The sequence below is a fragment of the Coturnix japonica genome, chromosome 1, assembly GCF_054131305.1.
Source record: "Coturnix japonica strain WE chromosome 1, WE-NBRP24, whole genome shotgun sequence".
NCBI lineage: Eukaryota > Metazoa > Chordata > Aves > Galliformes > Phasianidae > Coturnix > Coturnix japonica.
In genome coordinates this window covers 79,199,443-79,214,695 of record NC_140663.1, presented here as the reverse complement: position 1 = coordinate 79,214,695, position 15,253 = coordinate 79,199,443, and the positions used below count along the sequence as shown (strand labels likewise).

General features: G+C 38.8%; 1 protein-coding gene and 1 long non-coding RNA gene across 5 annotated transcripts in view; one reads left to right on the top strand and one right to left on the bottom strand.

Moving 5' to 3' along the window:
- Positions 1–911: 911 nt before the first annotated feature.
- Positions 912–14,376, top strand: LOC107321071 (uncharacterized). 3 transcript variants are annotated; one of them, XR_014945669.1, is made up of 5 exons: positions 912–1,048; positions 2,973–3,105; positions 8,946–9,145; positions 9,443–9,524; positions 10,513–10,651. It is a non-coding gene; the product is annotated as an uncharacterized LOC107321071 (long non-coding RNA). The 3 variants fall into 3 exon arrangements; XR_014945668.1 differs by having other exon boundaries at positions 9,443–14,376; XR_014945666.1 differs by having other exon boundaries at positions 8,946–14,376.
- Positions 3,170–15,253, bottom strand: part of ALCAM (activated leukocyte cell adhesion molecule) — a 114,453-nt gene continuing 102,369 nt past the window's right edge. Inside the window, exons 13-17 of one of the 2 annotated variants that reach the window (XM_085546146.1) lie at positions 14,538–14,576; positions 14,128–14,245; positions 12,108–12,233; positions 6,998–7,114; positions 3,170–5,609 (exon numbers count right to left, since the gene is read on the bottom strand). In XM_085546146.1, coding sequence (XP_085402272.1) covers positions 7,027–7,114; positions 12,108–12,233; positions 14,128–14,245; positions 14,538–14,576 — 371 coding nt within the window. In that variant the 3' untranslated portion in view covers positions 3,170–5,609; positions 6,998–7,026. The remainder of the gene's footprint in view (positions 5,610–6,997; positions 7,115–12,107; positions 12,234–14,127; positions 14,246–14,537; positions 14,577–15,253) is intronic. The other variant, XM_085546145.1, reaches the window with a different exon arrangement.

Here is a 15,253-nt window from a genome sequence, read left to right as displayed (position 1 = left end):
AGCCTTGTTGCCCTTATTTGGACCAGATTTAGACTGAAAGAGAAAGTTGAAAAGGTGAGAAAGTAAGTGGATGGAAATGGCTTTTAAGTAAAATGGATATGTTCATAAAGCAATAGGATGCTACCTTTCCCCTTATGTCCCTCTCAAGCAGAGGGCTGGGCAATCTGCAGTATTTCTTGTGTCACAGTGACATGAGCTGAAACGCATGAAGATAGTGTCTTTAAACAAAGTGCTTGTGCTGACATTCCAGGGTGTAAATTCCTGCATGCCATTTATTTTGCATTAAGTGTAGTTTGTGTGAGTGGCAGAAGGGTGAGCCAAAAAATAATCCATCCTACAAATTGATGAGTGACAGTGTGGTCAGCAGGGAATCAATCTGCACATCACAGTAGATAAGAGAAGCAGCACTAGGACAGGGAAGGCAGGACCATGCCAGCATTTGCTGCACATCAGGTGGGAACATGAGAACAAGAAAAATGTTTGGGGATGAGGGGCATGATGGAGGTACATTACTGTTTTCTGACTAAGGAACAACATTTCATAATACTTAGTCTCTACCTTTTCAAGCTGAAAATCATTACTACATCAAAGTGAATGCCTTGATGCTAATAGAGCAAATGTTTCAATTTAGAATGTAAATGAGAAAAATGTGCAAATTACAGGACTTTTAAAGAACCAAGTGGCTGATTGTGAGTGGCTGTCTGGATGGAGTTGATCTTAGTTAATACATTGATTTTGATGTAACTAGATAAGAAGTAATGAACTTAGTTACTGATTCTGACAATTTGAAACAAATCATTCAACGCATGTGCTGTGTTACACATGAAGCACGTTTTAACGTGTGGGGGTGGGATTTTCTTTGCATGTATGTTTGTTTCCATTTTGTTTTTCAGCCTCTCCCCCTTGCTCCCCGCCCTCCTGTAGTACTTCGGTGTGCTCAGACTCTAACAAAGCACAGTGAGGCAAAGGCTGAAGTTCTCCTTGTTCAGCACTGGAGCTAAGCTGGTTTCTGCCAGCCTGAGGATCTCACCCTCTTCTTGACACACAGGTATGTAATGTGCAGATGTCATGGGCCTTCTGCATTCTCTCCAACTCTGCAGCTCGGGCTATCTTGACTGCAGGAGCAACCTGTTTAAAAAAGCTGTAGCAGGTTAATTTTTGGATGTAGATACCTGGATGGGGATGTTTTTCATCAAAAGATGATGTAGTTGTGGTTGCACAGATGTGGCTGACACAGGAGGGTGTGATCTCATTCCATGTACCATCATTAATCTTAGATAATTGCGTATGTGTGACCATCACATATGCAATGATATAAATCATGAAACCAACAGGAAAGTATCTGCCTACCAGCTACATGTGGTAGTACAAGTAAATCAGACTGAACTGCAACAATGAGGATATTAGGTAAACTTGCAATTTCTATGAAGAAATTCCTTAAAAACTAAACAAAAAAAAACACACCACCACCTTTGCCTGTCTCCTCAGCTGCTACCAATATGGGTAAAATGTGTCAGCATTCCATAATGATCAAGTCATCAATGTGCAATTCAGAGTTACTGATTTGTCTCTGTATTCCAAAGCAAGACGTCATGAAAACTCTCTGTGAAGGGAAAGGTGTAACATATTGCCTGAACCATCTGTGTTGCTGGTTGATGTTGGCATGTCATGCACAATACAGATGATGGGGTGTGGATAGTCTGTTTTACTGGTAAGCAATCTGGTAAGAATTTAACTCTACTTAAGGGTTTGAACACCTGCTAGCTCAAGGAATGTAGTTGGAGGTGTATAAAAGGCAAGCAAGCTGTTCTGTAGGGCTCAGACCCAGTACAAAATCCACCTGATGCTTTGCCCTTTGTCATGTTGCTTCCAAGCACTCGCTGTTCATTCAGAAGGCCACACCTTCAGGATGTGCCTTTACTGATCATGTTTCTGTGCTAGTGTTTTGTTGGTTTTTTTTTTGCTATTACAGTGAGCTGTAGTTTTAAGATGTCGCTTCTGGGGGCATAAAAAATGGCTGATTTGAGAAACCTATGGGCTCTCCTTGCAGAATGCTGCCTCTGCACCATGGAGGCAACCTCTTGATTTGTTCCAAGCTCAGTGGCAGTTTCTTGTACAGCCAAGAATAGACACGACAACAGTCTTAATTTCCCAACCTCAAAACAAGAGGGATGGCTTTCTTCCAATGTGTGCTATTATTCTTTTGAACCATTTCTGAGGAGGGATTTTATTTTTCCTTCCTACATGCAGTAAATTGAAACTGAGCATCAGAGCAGCGTATGATATCAGATTTCAGAGTGACTCCTAAGAGTCCTTCCCAGAGTTTCTTTTAACAAGGTTGCATGTGGAGACAAGGGCCAAGTGTCAGGTCCTGCATTCTGAACACAACCCCAGGCAACACTACAGGCTTGGGGAGGTGTGGCTGTAAAGCTGCCTGATGAAAAGGGACCTTGGTGTGCTGATGGACAGCTGGCTGAATATGAGCCAGCAGGTGGGCCTAGGTGGCCAAGAAGACCAATGGCGTCCTGGCTTGTATCAGGAATGGTGTGGTGAGCAGGACTAGGGAAGTAATCCTGCCCCTGTACTCGGCATTGGTGAGGCCTCACCTTGAGTACTGTGTTCCGTTTTGGGCACCTCAGTAAAGAAAAGATGTGGAAGTACTGCAGCAGGTCCAGAGAAGGGCAACAAAACTTGTGAAGGGCAGTTAAACACTGGAATAGGCTCCCCAGGGAGATCCACTGTCCCTGGATGTGTTAAAGAGCTGTTTGGATGTGGTGCTCAGAGATATGATTTAGCAGAGGGTTGTTAGAGTTAGGGTACTATGGTTATGTTGTAGTTGAACTTGACATCTTTTCCAACCTGGGTAATTCTATGATTGTATGACAACTGCCAACCTCATGGAAGGTATCAGGTTACCTGTGGGCAGCATGGGACAGTTGTATATCTCTTAAGTGAGTGCTGATGCTCTGTAGGTCCTGACCCTCGGCTCCAAGAGAAGGTCCATACATCCACACAGAACCCCCTGGACCTCATGGATCTCTCTGCACCAGCTGGATTCTGCAGGTGTATATTTGCAGTATCACAGTCAGCAACAGCATAAGCCTGGTAAGTAAAGTGCCCTACTCGCATTCATTCATGTTCTTTCAAACTGAGATTTCAGACAGGCAAGTGAAGATACACTTCAGTTTTATTGTTGTTTAGGCATGGATAGAAACATCAATTCTTTTGCACTCTTGGTTCTTGAAACGTGCCTACAGTGAACGTGGAGCAGTGAAAAACGCGGCTCCTAGGACTGAAGATTTAAAGTGCATAGGAAATCTAGCAGAATCCCAAAGGATGAGAAGGTCTTCTAATTCCTTTCTCATAGCTGTGGAAGCCGAAGGACTTCTTCTCTTCCTCCACCACGCTCCCGAGACAGCGGTACCAACATTTTCAACCCTTCCCTATGCTTTCCCTGATGGTCTTTGGAGGTTTCTTCTCTGTGTTTAAAAACTATTTGTAGTGTTATAAACAGACAGTTGATTTTTGCATACTCCTTCCCAGCACTCTGTTGCAACTTTTTCCTGTTTAGAGTCACGCCCACTGCGATTGGTTAAAAAAACGTGTCTCACTTGGCAGTGTTCTTGCACCAAAAGAAAAAGAGATATATTTGTATATAAAGTAACTTCTTTGTGTGTTCACATTTTGTTTTGGAAAAAACAGGTGTTTAAAAATTTTAGAATTTTTTTAACAAAATTCTAAGAAGAAAAAAAAACAAACCAAAAAAACAAAAAACCCAAAACCTCACAATATTTACAGAGATAACATAATGGCTTAGCCATGCAAAACAAATCACTTTGGTTTTTCCCCCATTTTACTTTGGTTTAAATACTGACCAAGATTATAATTTCTTTTTTTTTTTTTTTTCCTTCTCTTTGCCAAATAAAACAGCAACAAATCAAAAGTTTAGAGGCCTATAACAGGATTTCCCTCTAGTATTTTATACAGCATAGAGTCTATAGGACTTCTTACGTATTTAATCCATGCCAATGCACTACAGGAAGCTTTTATTAAGACATCAGTCACTACTGCCCAGACATATAACATTTTACAAATTTACAAGTAACAGTGTTTTCTTCCCCCCCCTCCCTAAATAATGCAAAAGTGGCAAAATACATTTCCTAACATCCGTCTCTTTCTTTTAGTTATTTATTTATATTCTTTTTTTGCCTACCAGTCTATAAAAACATACTTTTTTTTTTTTTTTTACTTTTTTTTTCCCTGGATATTTGTAAAAGGAAACCTGATGTTCTGCGTGCTTTGCTGTTCTTCTCCATCAATTCGCCTATTGCTTTCTTCCTAAAATGATCCCTCCATGCAGAATGAAACTTCCCTCTCCCTTAACAACAATTCTCCATCAGCCATTCACTCTAAGCCATTTTCTTATCAGTACCATTCTATAAATTTTCTCAAGCGTAAAACATGTTTATAAAGTTACAAACTTGAATGTAACTAAAGATACGTAGACATTTCATTGTTACAATTATATGTACTGTTTGATAAATTAGGTACCAGTTAAAAACACTAAAATTATCTCAAGGTGCATTCAATATCTGTAGCATAGTTAACAAAACACACAAAAAATATATATATTCTATTTTTGTGGAAAAAAATGCAGCTTTTATATGACCACTTCTTTTTAAAAAAAAATCTCCAATTCTGACTGGTATCTCTTTGAAGTGAAGAAAAGGTACAGTACTTTAAGGCAGCGGATAACGTAAAGGAATCAAAATCAAACCAGAAATCCAGTTCCTTATCCTAATTCTAACATGAAGGACAACAGGTAATGTATGAGTAAAACACACTCCTTGCTATAGCAGGAAAGGACCATGGGCCACCATCTGCACGTAGGCTATGAGTATTTCATTGTGTTCCTTGCTCGGTCCCCAGCCTTCTCCATAGAAACTCTTTACTCCCATTCTGGCTGTTTGCTTTCCCTCAGCTTTCTTAAATACTCACTGTTATTAACAATTCGGCTTATTTTTGTCACAACCGTCACCTCTCCTCTTTACTGTGACTCCTAACAATGAAAAAAGGAGATCGATATTTGCCTTTAGGACAATCTTACGCTTTAGGTATTTGCTACAAAGCAGAGTATTCACTGATAACAATCAGAATTAGACATGTACCTGCCCAAAGGGTGTCATAAAAACAATTGAAATCAAACCATTACACTATACATCAGAATAACAGCAACTCCCAGAACAAAGCCTTACAGTGTATAAAAATAGCTACGTAAAAAATTTACATAAAGGCAAACAAAAAGAAATCTTCAGTGCAGACATTTACAAAAAAATAGTTTAAACAGAACACAACATGGTGACCTATTATCATGGCTGTTGCCAAAATTAGTTATTCTGTGGGTTGGGGTTTTTTGTTGTTGTTTTGTGTTTGTTTGTGGTTTTTTTTGTTTTTTTTTTTTTTTTTTAGCTTGAAATAATTGTGTCTAAAATCCGCTGAAAACTTGGTAGTATGATCTGTTTAATACTTGAACCATGAATAGCTGTCACTTCTTTGTATACGTTTAAATACAATCCACGTTCATGCTTCAATTGGTCTATATGTATTCTCTGAAAACACGAAAGATAAAGGTGGTTAAACAGGTTTAGATTTAATCATGTTAACCAATATAACTGCTCAGCGTCTGACCTCCAAGCATAAAGTGACATTAGCAGTACTTTCTCCTCCCATTTAATGAGAATGCTTTCCTTTGTGATAAGAACAGCTGTTGCAGTGCAGTTCCTAAAGCAAGGAAGTCTACCTGGTAGGTAATGCACTTATGGGTAAGCTTTTGTTTGTGCAGAGCTACTGACCCAACAGTATAAAAAAACTATAATACAAGATGGCACCAAAGGCCCGTGATGCCATGTGAACAGCTACGGTCAATAAACACCTTCAGCTAATTTCATCTCCTCCCAATCCCCTCAATATTGCAATGCTGTCAAAAGTACAAAATCCAGAACAATAACTAGATACAGAATGACCCCCAGCTGAAGGGACGGCAGGATTTTCCAGTAGAAATGCCATGTATGTACACTGTGGCTATTTGGGAGTTCCTGAATCCAATGAGACCCCAAGGAGAGGGCATGCAGGAATGCTGCATCTCTTCGTATACTCTATGATTGTTTTTATTTAGTACGAAAATAGTGGGGTTTATTTTAATATTTCAGATAGTACTGACAGAGTGAAATGATCCATAATCAGAGCTGTATTCTTATGCAAATGAGAAATGTGATTATCCCACCATACGCTTTAAAGCCCTGCAGCCCAAAGCAGGTATCTAGCACTATTTAGCAACTCAGGGCCATCCACAGCTTTTCTATCGAGGAACTCCAAATGCTGTGCTGGTGAACATGAGCTACTCCCCTTTTAACGATCAGCTGATGATTCATTCAAGAAAGCTCACTATCGTGAGTACCACAAAGTTAATCTCAAATTACTTACATTGCTCAGAAAAATGGTCTGAACTCCCACTTTGAGTACCAAGTAGCGAGACATGGCATGTGGGTATGCAGTAACGGTATATAGACGTGCAGGCACTGGGTGGTGCTGTTGGTGCTTGGTAGTAACCAGCAACTCCAGACAGAACGGTGTCTGTTTATTTTTGCACACTTTGTTTTGCACAGATCCCAGCTGGGTAAACTTGTATACCTGTTGCACTTTTACTAGCTTAATATACAGCGTCTCTTTCCAAGAGCACAAGGAGAATCATACCACTATGTGAGATCCTGAATATCTAAATACTGCATATCTTTAATGTGTGTGTATGCAGGTTAGAACTTTTAAGTGGCTGGGGGACTCGAGTCTGTCTGTCCTCATATCACCAGAGTCAAAACCACTCCACTTCTTATGCCCAAAGGGTAAGCAACAGCCCTGATCTAACCCCGTGATTGTTTGCTGTTGATTGCTAGAGAGAAGAGGTGGCCAGATGTTAGATTTTGAAGAGTGAAACACATACCTGGAATGATGACTGACACGTTTGGTCTCTTAAGTCTCAGATTTATGATTGTTCTCTTCTAGTTTTTTATTTTCTTCTATATTTCCGAGATCTTTGTCTACGTGTTTTGATGCTGTCCTAGAATGAAAAATTAGGGTCATATTTTCACTTCTACAGCACTCTGTTCCATACTCACACTAATGATGCTGATTCCACCCCTCTTACAGTTCTATTTGGAGTGGAGCAATAGGCTTGACTATGTTTGTAAATGGACCAGTGGCACCAGTTTCCCCACCAAAGCCGTGCTTTTGTGTTTCATATCTTGGGAAATTCAGAATTATTCTGAGCTAGCGAAGTATGGTTGAACCGGTTGTGCAGATCCATGTATCTTGACAAATTAATTGTGTAGCTTGTTTCAACAAACAAGAGTTTGCTTTAAGGCGTACTAAAATGTTACAAGTGTGGCTAAGATATCTTGATCAACATAGCAATCTTTTGTGTACTCGTAGTAATTGACTTTCAGAGGCTGCGCCAAACAGCAGCTCTTTAACTGTGAAGAAATTAATGAAAATTCAGGCAGCGCCAAAAAAAAGAAAACATTCTGTCTTCCAGATCCATGCTGGCTCTGACTGACAAGGTTTAGGTAAAGGAGGGATTGTGTAAACGTTTGAGGGGGAGAAAAGAGGTATGCCTCATTTAAAATAGCAGGTTGTCTTTAATACGAGTGGTGGAGATGAATTAATGAGTTAAGTGCTTAGTTTGGCTTAGCACAATAAAACCACTAAGCCATTCATTTAATGTGTGAGAAGCCTCACTGTCTGCCAAGGTGAAAGATTCCTGCAGAGCTGCGATAACATTTTGAAGGCCACAATTTTTAGAATGTAAATGGGCAAATGTGTTTGAGTGGGACAAAGTAAATCCCTCGTGTCAAAGCAGATTATGGTATAGGCATTTTCTCTACGGATAATTTGTTTCCCCTACAGAAAAGTAACATCTGTTGTGACAGATTTATGCATACACTCACCCTTGCTTCAGGGTAAAGATCTGCAGTGACACTGACTTGCAAAATGCAGTGAAGACACAGGTAGGCAAGGGAGTGTGACACAGCACGCAGACACCATGCAGGTATATACCTCACAAAACCACCAATTCCAATGTTTTGCTATCGGAGTGTGCTAGTGCACATCCTCCATCTGAGCAAAGGCTGCGAGCTGGGGCTGAGCACTCTGTGTGCCCTGAGCTGAAGGAGCATCGAAAGGTATTGTTAATAAAGCACTATTTAGTGCTTATCTCAGCAGAGCTTCTACCAGGTGCCAATGCACCTGCTCCTCAGCACTCCTGGGCGTGCTGTGACTGGGAGTGCTGCTGGTGGGAGCAGTGTGTGATGGGCAGTGCCAGAGGGTGTGCAATTCAGGGTCCCAAATTCCAGAGAGTACGCTGAATGGGACCACTCTAAAACCAGACAGGTTTTGAAGTAGGTAACTTACTAGGTGGTTCAAACTTGTAATGCTTCCAGCTTGCATTTACCTTTTACTTGATGCTCTCAGACTGACTCTGTTCTGCTTGTGTGGCTGACAGAAGGACAGGTATCTGTGCAGAACCAGTTTTGCTGTAAAGCCTCTTATACACAGATCCAAACTACTGATTGTCACAGGCTAACTTCAGAAATGCTGAATTTGAAACTCAAAGTAACATGCTCTACAGTGGCAAGTTATCTAAAATATTGATATCTAAAAGCCTGAAAGCACATTCAGTGCATGGGGAGGAAAGGATGTAGATGTTACAAAGAAGAAAATCCAATCATTTGGTAGAGATTGACCTTCTCCTGTGATCATAGTAACCCTTCACAAATCTCTTTAATCCTAGTTAAAAAACCAAACAAATAAAATATCCAAACAAACAAAGAAAACCTTTAAAAAATTGGAAAATTATTTTTTCTAATTAAAATGTAAAAATTTGTTTGTTTTAGGTAGAGCACAGAATCTGTCCTGTCACAGACTAGAAGCCTTTTCCATAAAGAAGTCTTTCTCAAAACTGGAGACAGCTGAAAGAATCTGGATCTGGGCAACTGCCAGAGCTGATACGAGCTGGAGGTGGGGAAGCAGCGCTGTGTGCTCATCTGCTCTCACTGTGCTTTATATGAGCACTTGGGGCTGCTCCTGCAGACAAGTAAGTGGAATGGACAGACTATTGGCATGGCTCAGCATGATGCCTTTTTTTTGCCTCTTATCCACAGTTTTATAGGACCTAAAGCAGACTGGATCTTGAATGACCTGACACCTAACGACAGGGAACTGTAACTAAGTGGCATTACTGTTCTTTGATCAGGTTAAAATGGATCAATGGCTACAGCTGGTAGGTCCTATGTTGCTATCGGGATTTATTTTTCAGGTGTTATACTGTAGCTCAGCATTCAATGGAACCATGGTGTTCCCCTCACTAAATGCCATCTCTGTTTTCCCATAGACAACAGGGGTGAGAATGGAGAGGTGAAAGGCAGCATTCTACCTTTAAAAGAGAGTTCCCCAGAATCCTGATGTGGAGTAGAGTGAGTATTACTTGTCTGAAATCAGAGCAGCTTTTCATGTCAGAAAGCCAGACAGATTTAGATTTTCAGTGTCTGAGAGTGAAATACATACAAAGTTCAATTCTAGTGTCTTGGTGATCTTGCTGATCATGGGCAGATTTACCACTTCAGTACAAATTCTATTCCTGATTTGTTTGTTTTTTTTCAAGTGCTCAATAGTATTAAGAGATGATAGAATCAAAATTTGAACTGAGTTAGAGCAGTGTGAACCATTGGCAGTGCTGTGCCAACAGCAGAGGAATGGGCAACCCTGGTATGGCACCAGCCCTCAGGTCTTGACAGATATTGTCAGAGCTTGCAACAGCGTAATGGCTCAAAAACAGAGTTTCTGCCACTTGCTGAAGTGACCTGAGACCTTGTAATGGTCCTTTACTACCATAATGTTCAATGACTGTTTCTTAATTTTTCTGTGCATTGACTGCTGTCAACTTGCTCCGCTTGTAGCTAAAGAGCGACTTCCCAATGACATCTGAGCAGCTGGGCAACTCTGTTTGAACAGCCTCACAGATCCCAGGGAACATGCCAAAAAGGGCAAGACAGCCCATTTTGTTGCTGTCAACTCACACACATGATAAACAGATCTAATAAGCCCCTGTTTTAGTATGCTTTGGCAATGTTGCACCATCCCTGGAGGCATTCAAGGTCTGGCTTGATGGGTTCCTGGGCAGCCTGATCTAGTGTTTGGCAAGCCTGCCCTAGCAGGAGGGTTGGAACTAGATCATCTCTGAAGTCCCTTCCAACCCAAGCCATTCTAGGATACTATGATATTGCTCTATGATATTGTGAAAGTTGGTTGTATTAATATGAGCTTACTTACATCTCATGGCTGGTTCTTTTTTTTTTTTTTTTTTTTTTTTCTTTTTCATTTAATCATTTTTAAAACAGCTCATTCCCAGCTCTTGCTAAAATCATGACTCATATTTTACATTTATCTATGCTCTCTCTTCAGGAAAATAATTATCCTCGGGGAACGCTAATCAAAATGTCTCTGTAAGTAGTGCCAAAATGAGGTCTTCAGTTTTCTTCTGAGTGTGCGTTGAGGGGCCATTATTTTCATGCATTTTGTTTAGATACTTACGATAACATTATTCTTAATATACAGACCTTTCTATCTATCTCCATTGTTTTGCTTGCTTTATTGTAATTCTGCTTAGGCAGAAAATTTGCAGTGCCTTTGTTATTAAGCTAGTTATAATGATAGGTAAGAGAACACACATTGATGTTGTTCTGCATGTTGAAGCATGAGCTGTGAACTTCGTTGTCAGCAACACCTTTGAAAGGCATGTTAAGACACTGAACTGTAATGCTGGAAAGGATTTTGTATGAGCTGAGGATCTCACCCAACCAAACCTGGACTATTTGCAAACTCTTTTCGTTTTTGCCCCAATTTTGCCTTCTAATTCTTACAACTACTTTCCAATGTCTATCAGCAGGAAAAAAGGCAAAAAGAAAAACACTCCAGTGATATAGAAAGGAGTGATTTTTGTAAATTCAGTTTATTCAATTTTAATATAAGTTTTGTGATGTTAACTAACACTTTCAGCACTGGTCACAACTTGGTCTTTTCTCTGGAAAGCAATTGCATGGAAAACAACACAAGTGCTGCATCTTGCTGAAAACATACAGCAAGTTGCTTGTATATTTGCCCTGCTACATTTGGTTTCATATGCTAATTTCCTATAAAGTATCAGTACAGCAGAATTGCTATGCTTCAAGTGTTCAGTTTCAGAGCGAGACTAGTAACATTCTTGATTACTGTGATCTAAGGAGAATTTCAATATTTTGTTGTGCTCTGAGCATGAACAATTTTAAGACTGCTGCTGTGCTTCAATTTGCCCAGCTGCATATACTTTTGTGTTATTTTAAACTACTTTAACCTCTTTCTAGTATCATACAAAAGCAGATTTGCGTACCTCTAAACCCAAAGAGCAAAAATGGGTGAAGGCTTAATCTACGTGCAGCACTTCCATGCCTGGAGAAGAGGGACATATGGTGTTGGGTACACTGCTTTTTTTCTAATGTGTTCATAACCTCTCAGTAGTTTCTGGCAACATAAACATTTTGTATATGAAGGATTTACAGAAGATGGGTGTTCTAGAAATGCTTGACTAAGATATGGCAAGAATTTTAGTCAGATTCTTCTGTGTCATATTATATTCTCTGTTCAATGCTAATTAGTTTCAAATATGCTCTTTGGAAAGTGGACAGAGCTGTAGAAAGCTGGCCTTCTGCTCAGATGAAGGAGAAACAAAGCATGCTTGGATAGGGAGCCTCAGCTCTTAATGTGAGAGGGGGCTGGTTGTGCAGGACACGGAATACAGATGAGTCCCTGATTTATGGGATAATATTCATAGTGAAAAGAATATGTGACAATGATCAGCTTTTGCAACGAGTGGAGCTAAGGCAGTGAATAACTATATAAGTGATTCATTGTAAATATATTCCAAGGCTACAAGTGTAATTTCTACTTAGCGTGGATGACAAAACAATAGAAGATAATACAAACCACAACACCCATAATGACAAAAGTAATGTTTTTCTTGCCTCGGCACACTTGGAAAATTCTGTGATTCTGCCTTCTGAGACTTTCTTTTGGCGTCACTTTGGGAATAGAGATTAGGTGAGTTACTGTTCAAGGGTGGGTTCAGAAAGTGACTACTATCTGTTTGCCTGCACAGAGACGGATAGTTGTGATTGGACACAAGCTGTATCTGAAGATGTAAGGTGCTTTGTACAAGGACTCCATTTATTCCTAGACTACAGTCTGTGCTGAAAACTTTGACAAAGAATAGGTACCGACACTCAGCTTGCTCTAGAAAGTACAGCATGCACAAGTTAGAGAGGATAAAAACAGGTCAACTTCAGTATATGCTGACAACATGAGATTGTCAGTGACAACAAGTCAATTAAGGGTTTCAGAAGCCAGCGACACCATATGAAATAGGAAGACTATTATTTAACTATAAAGGTTTATTATTGTTATTATTTTGTTCCCGGTGAACCTTTCTAATAAATTCAAGCTCTAATTTTACTCAACGTGTGTCTAAGAGAAATTGAGCAAAAGGAAAAGAAAAAAGAATATAGAATACTCTATTTAGAATATAATGTATCCTATATTTGAAGAGGAAAAAGCTATTTTAAATCACAAGCTCATTTCAGCATATGACATCCTATAATCTAAGTTTCTCTTTGGCTCTTACCACACTATATAATGGTGCAGAAAAAGATACTTTATCTTCTCTGCCCTCCTTGTATCCTACCACCGCTTGCAAAAACCCAGTTTTATGGCTGCATATTCTCATATTCAAAATAGATGAGAGAAAATCATTCTAGACATTATTACAAGAGTAGCAAAGTGTAGGAGGAGGAGCTCAACATTATTATACTAGATGACTTTAGTTTTCCAATCTTAATGATTCTATGGTTCTATTATTACTTCTTAATTTGTAACTAAAAGAAGCATGAACTTCGCAAAAAAAAAAAAAAAAAAGTGCTTCACCCCTGAACCCTGCTATAATATCTGAGTGTGGTTTTGTGCTCAGACATTTACAGCAGTTCTTTATTTGCAGAACTTCCAAAATCTACTTAGTTATGTCTGGAGTACATTCCTCATGTAATATCCAAAAAACAGTATTTTCTAAGAAAAGTAGATTGAAAATTCCTTGTCACACTTTGTCACTTTTCTGTCACACATTTCATTTGAGCTAACTTGAATGAAAAGTCACAAAAAGAACATTAAGATTTTTTTTATATACTTACATTGATTTGTTTTTATTATGAAAAACTTCCTTAATCTCCCTATGTAAAAAGCAGTTGAGAGCAACCTTCCAGACAGCAAGCCTGCTCTAAGTTCTCCCTAGGGACACATATATGGTGTTAAGGCCAAATGGGACACAGTCACAACCATCTTAAAAACTGTGGAGAAAAATGGCTACTCTATAAAATAAAATAGGTGATCTCAAAGTGGGCCTGAGTAAAATACAGAAACTTGAAAGCCAAGCAGGCCTCAATGGCAAATCCTGTGCTTGCTTAGGTTGTTAAAACATACTCACTTGAATGCTGGCTTCTATCTTTTCAGCAACAAAAGGTCTATGTTTACCATTTTTACTTCTATAGATCTTAGAATATATGTGAATGAATGAAGGATCTAGATAATTTAGATCTATTCTGCAATTCAGTCCATGTTTTAAAGCAGAAGAGTTAGCCAAATTTTAAGTGTAGACAGTTTCTAGTAGCACACACAGGAAGTGACTTCCCACAATTAACTCACAGGTACCATATCAGCACAGATTTGGTTGTCAGGAAATAGAACCTCATTAGAGACAACTAACTATGAGAAGTCTTGGAGTAAGCTGCCCTTATCCAAGAGAAATGTCTTGTTAAGCTTTAGGGCATGCCAATCAGAAGTGTCAAGTATCCTTTCTCTATTAAATGCACCTAGTATAGCAACTTGTCCCCTCTCAGACTATTGGGATACTGCAGGAAGGAAAACAGGTAAATATATGTTTGTGTTCATGGTTATTTTTTTTTTTAATTTAGTACCAAGTTTTCCATAAATTCTTACTTTGATTTCTTCACGTAGAGCCAGTAGACAACACCTGCAACCAGGGCAACCAACAGAAGACCGACTACAATCCCCACTATTAGCTTTGCCTGGTCATTAACCTTTTCACTGTTGTCATCTGAAGTGAAGAAGAAAAGTTAATGAGTTAACCTATGATGAAGAAAAGTACTACAGCATTTTAAAAATTATTTGCATTAGAAACAAAGAACAAACTGTTTCAAAACGATAAAGCAAAAAATAAAACAAAACCCCACAACACTTAAAGCTTCAAGAAAGTCATGTTCTTAGTCAATCATGGTGCTACCTGTTACAGATCAAGTTGAGTCCTATTATGAGGGACTGTTCAGTGACTCTGTCTTAATCTGAGACAATCAAGAGAAAGGGTTATGGAGATGGAGAACCGTACATACCATTTCTATCCTCTGGTTCATCGTACTCTGGAATACTTACTGAAATGAAAAACGTAAAAATTAAAGATAAAACATGTTATAACCTGAATGTTACTTTTAATTATTTGCATCAGTGACACTAAAAAATAATACAAGGTCTGCCAAACATCTCTAAGAAAACGTCGTTATTTTTTAACTGTAAGATATCCAACTGGAGAATCTTGTTCAATGCTATAATATTTATCTCAGAAATATTTATGTGCTCCTCTTTCACAACTATTAGCTTCTTAGTATATCTCCTCATTGAAAACTGAAAGAGTCAATACCATTGATGATAAACTGGAATTTAAGGAGTAAAAGATGTAATAAAGAAAGACTTTGTCTTTTGTAACTAATATTTTATGTATACCAAATGTATATTCTTTTGTACCATCATGGTATAATATTAATTATATAATACGTATAAGTACATATATGTGTGTGTGTATATATAGAAAAAACTTTATAAACATACATATATTACATACTTACATATTGCATACATTATACAACTAGTCGAGGAAGACTACGTGACTTCATCCAGAAAGCTATCAACATACTCTGTATACTATTATACTATTATAGTTCTCTTTGCCATTGCTTGCCTTTTAAGACAAAAAGGTAACTACCTTAGTACCAACATTATTATGCACGTTCAGTCTTCATTGGTGTGTGAAGTGCAGATACTTTATGTGAAA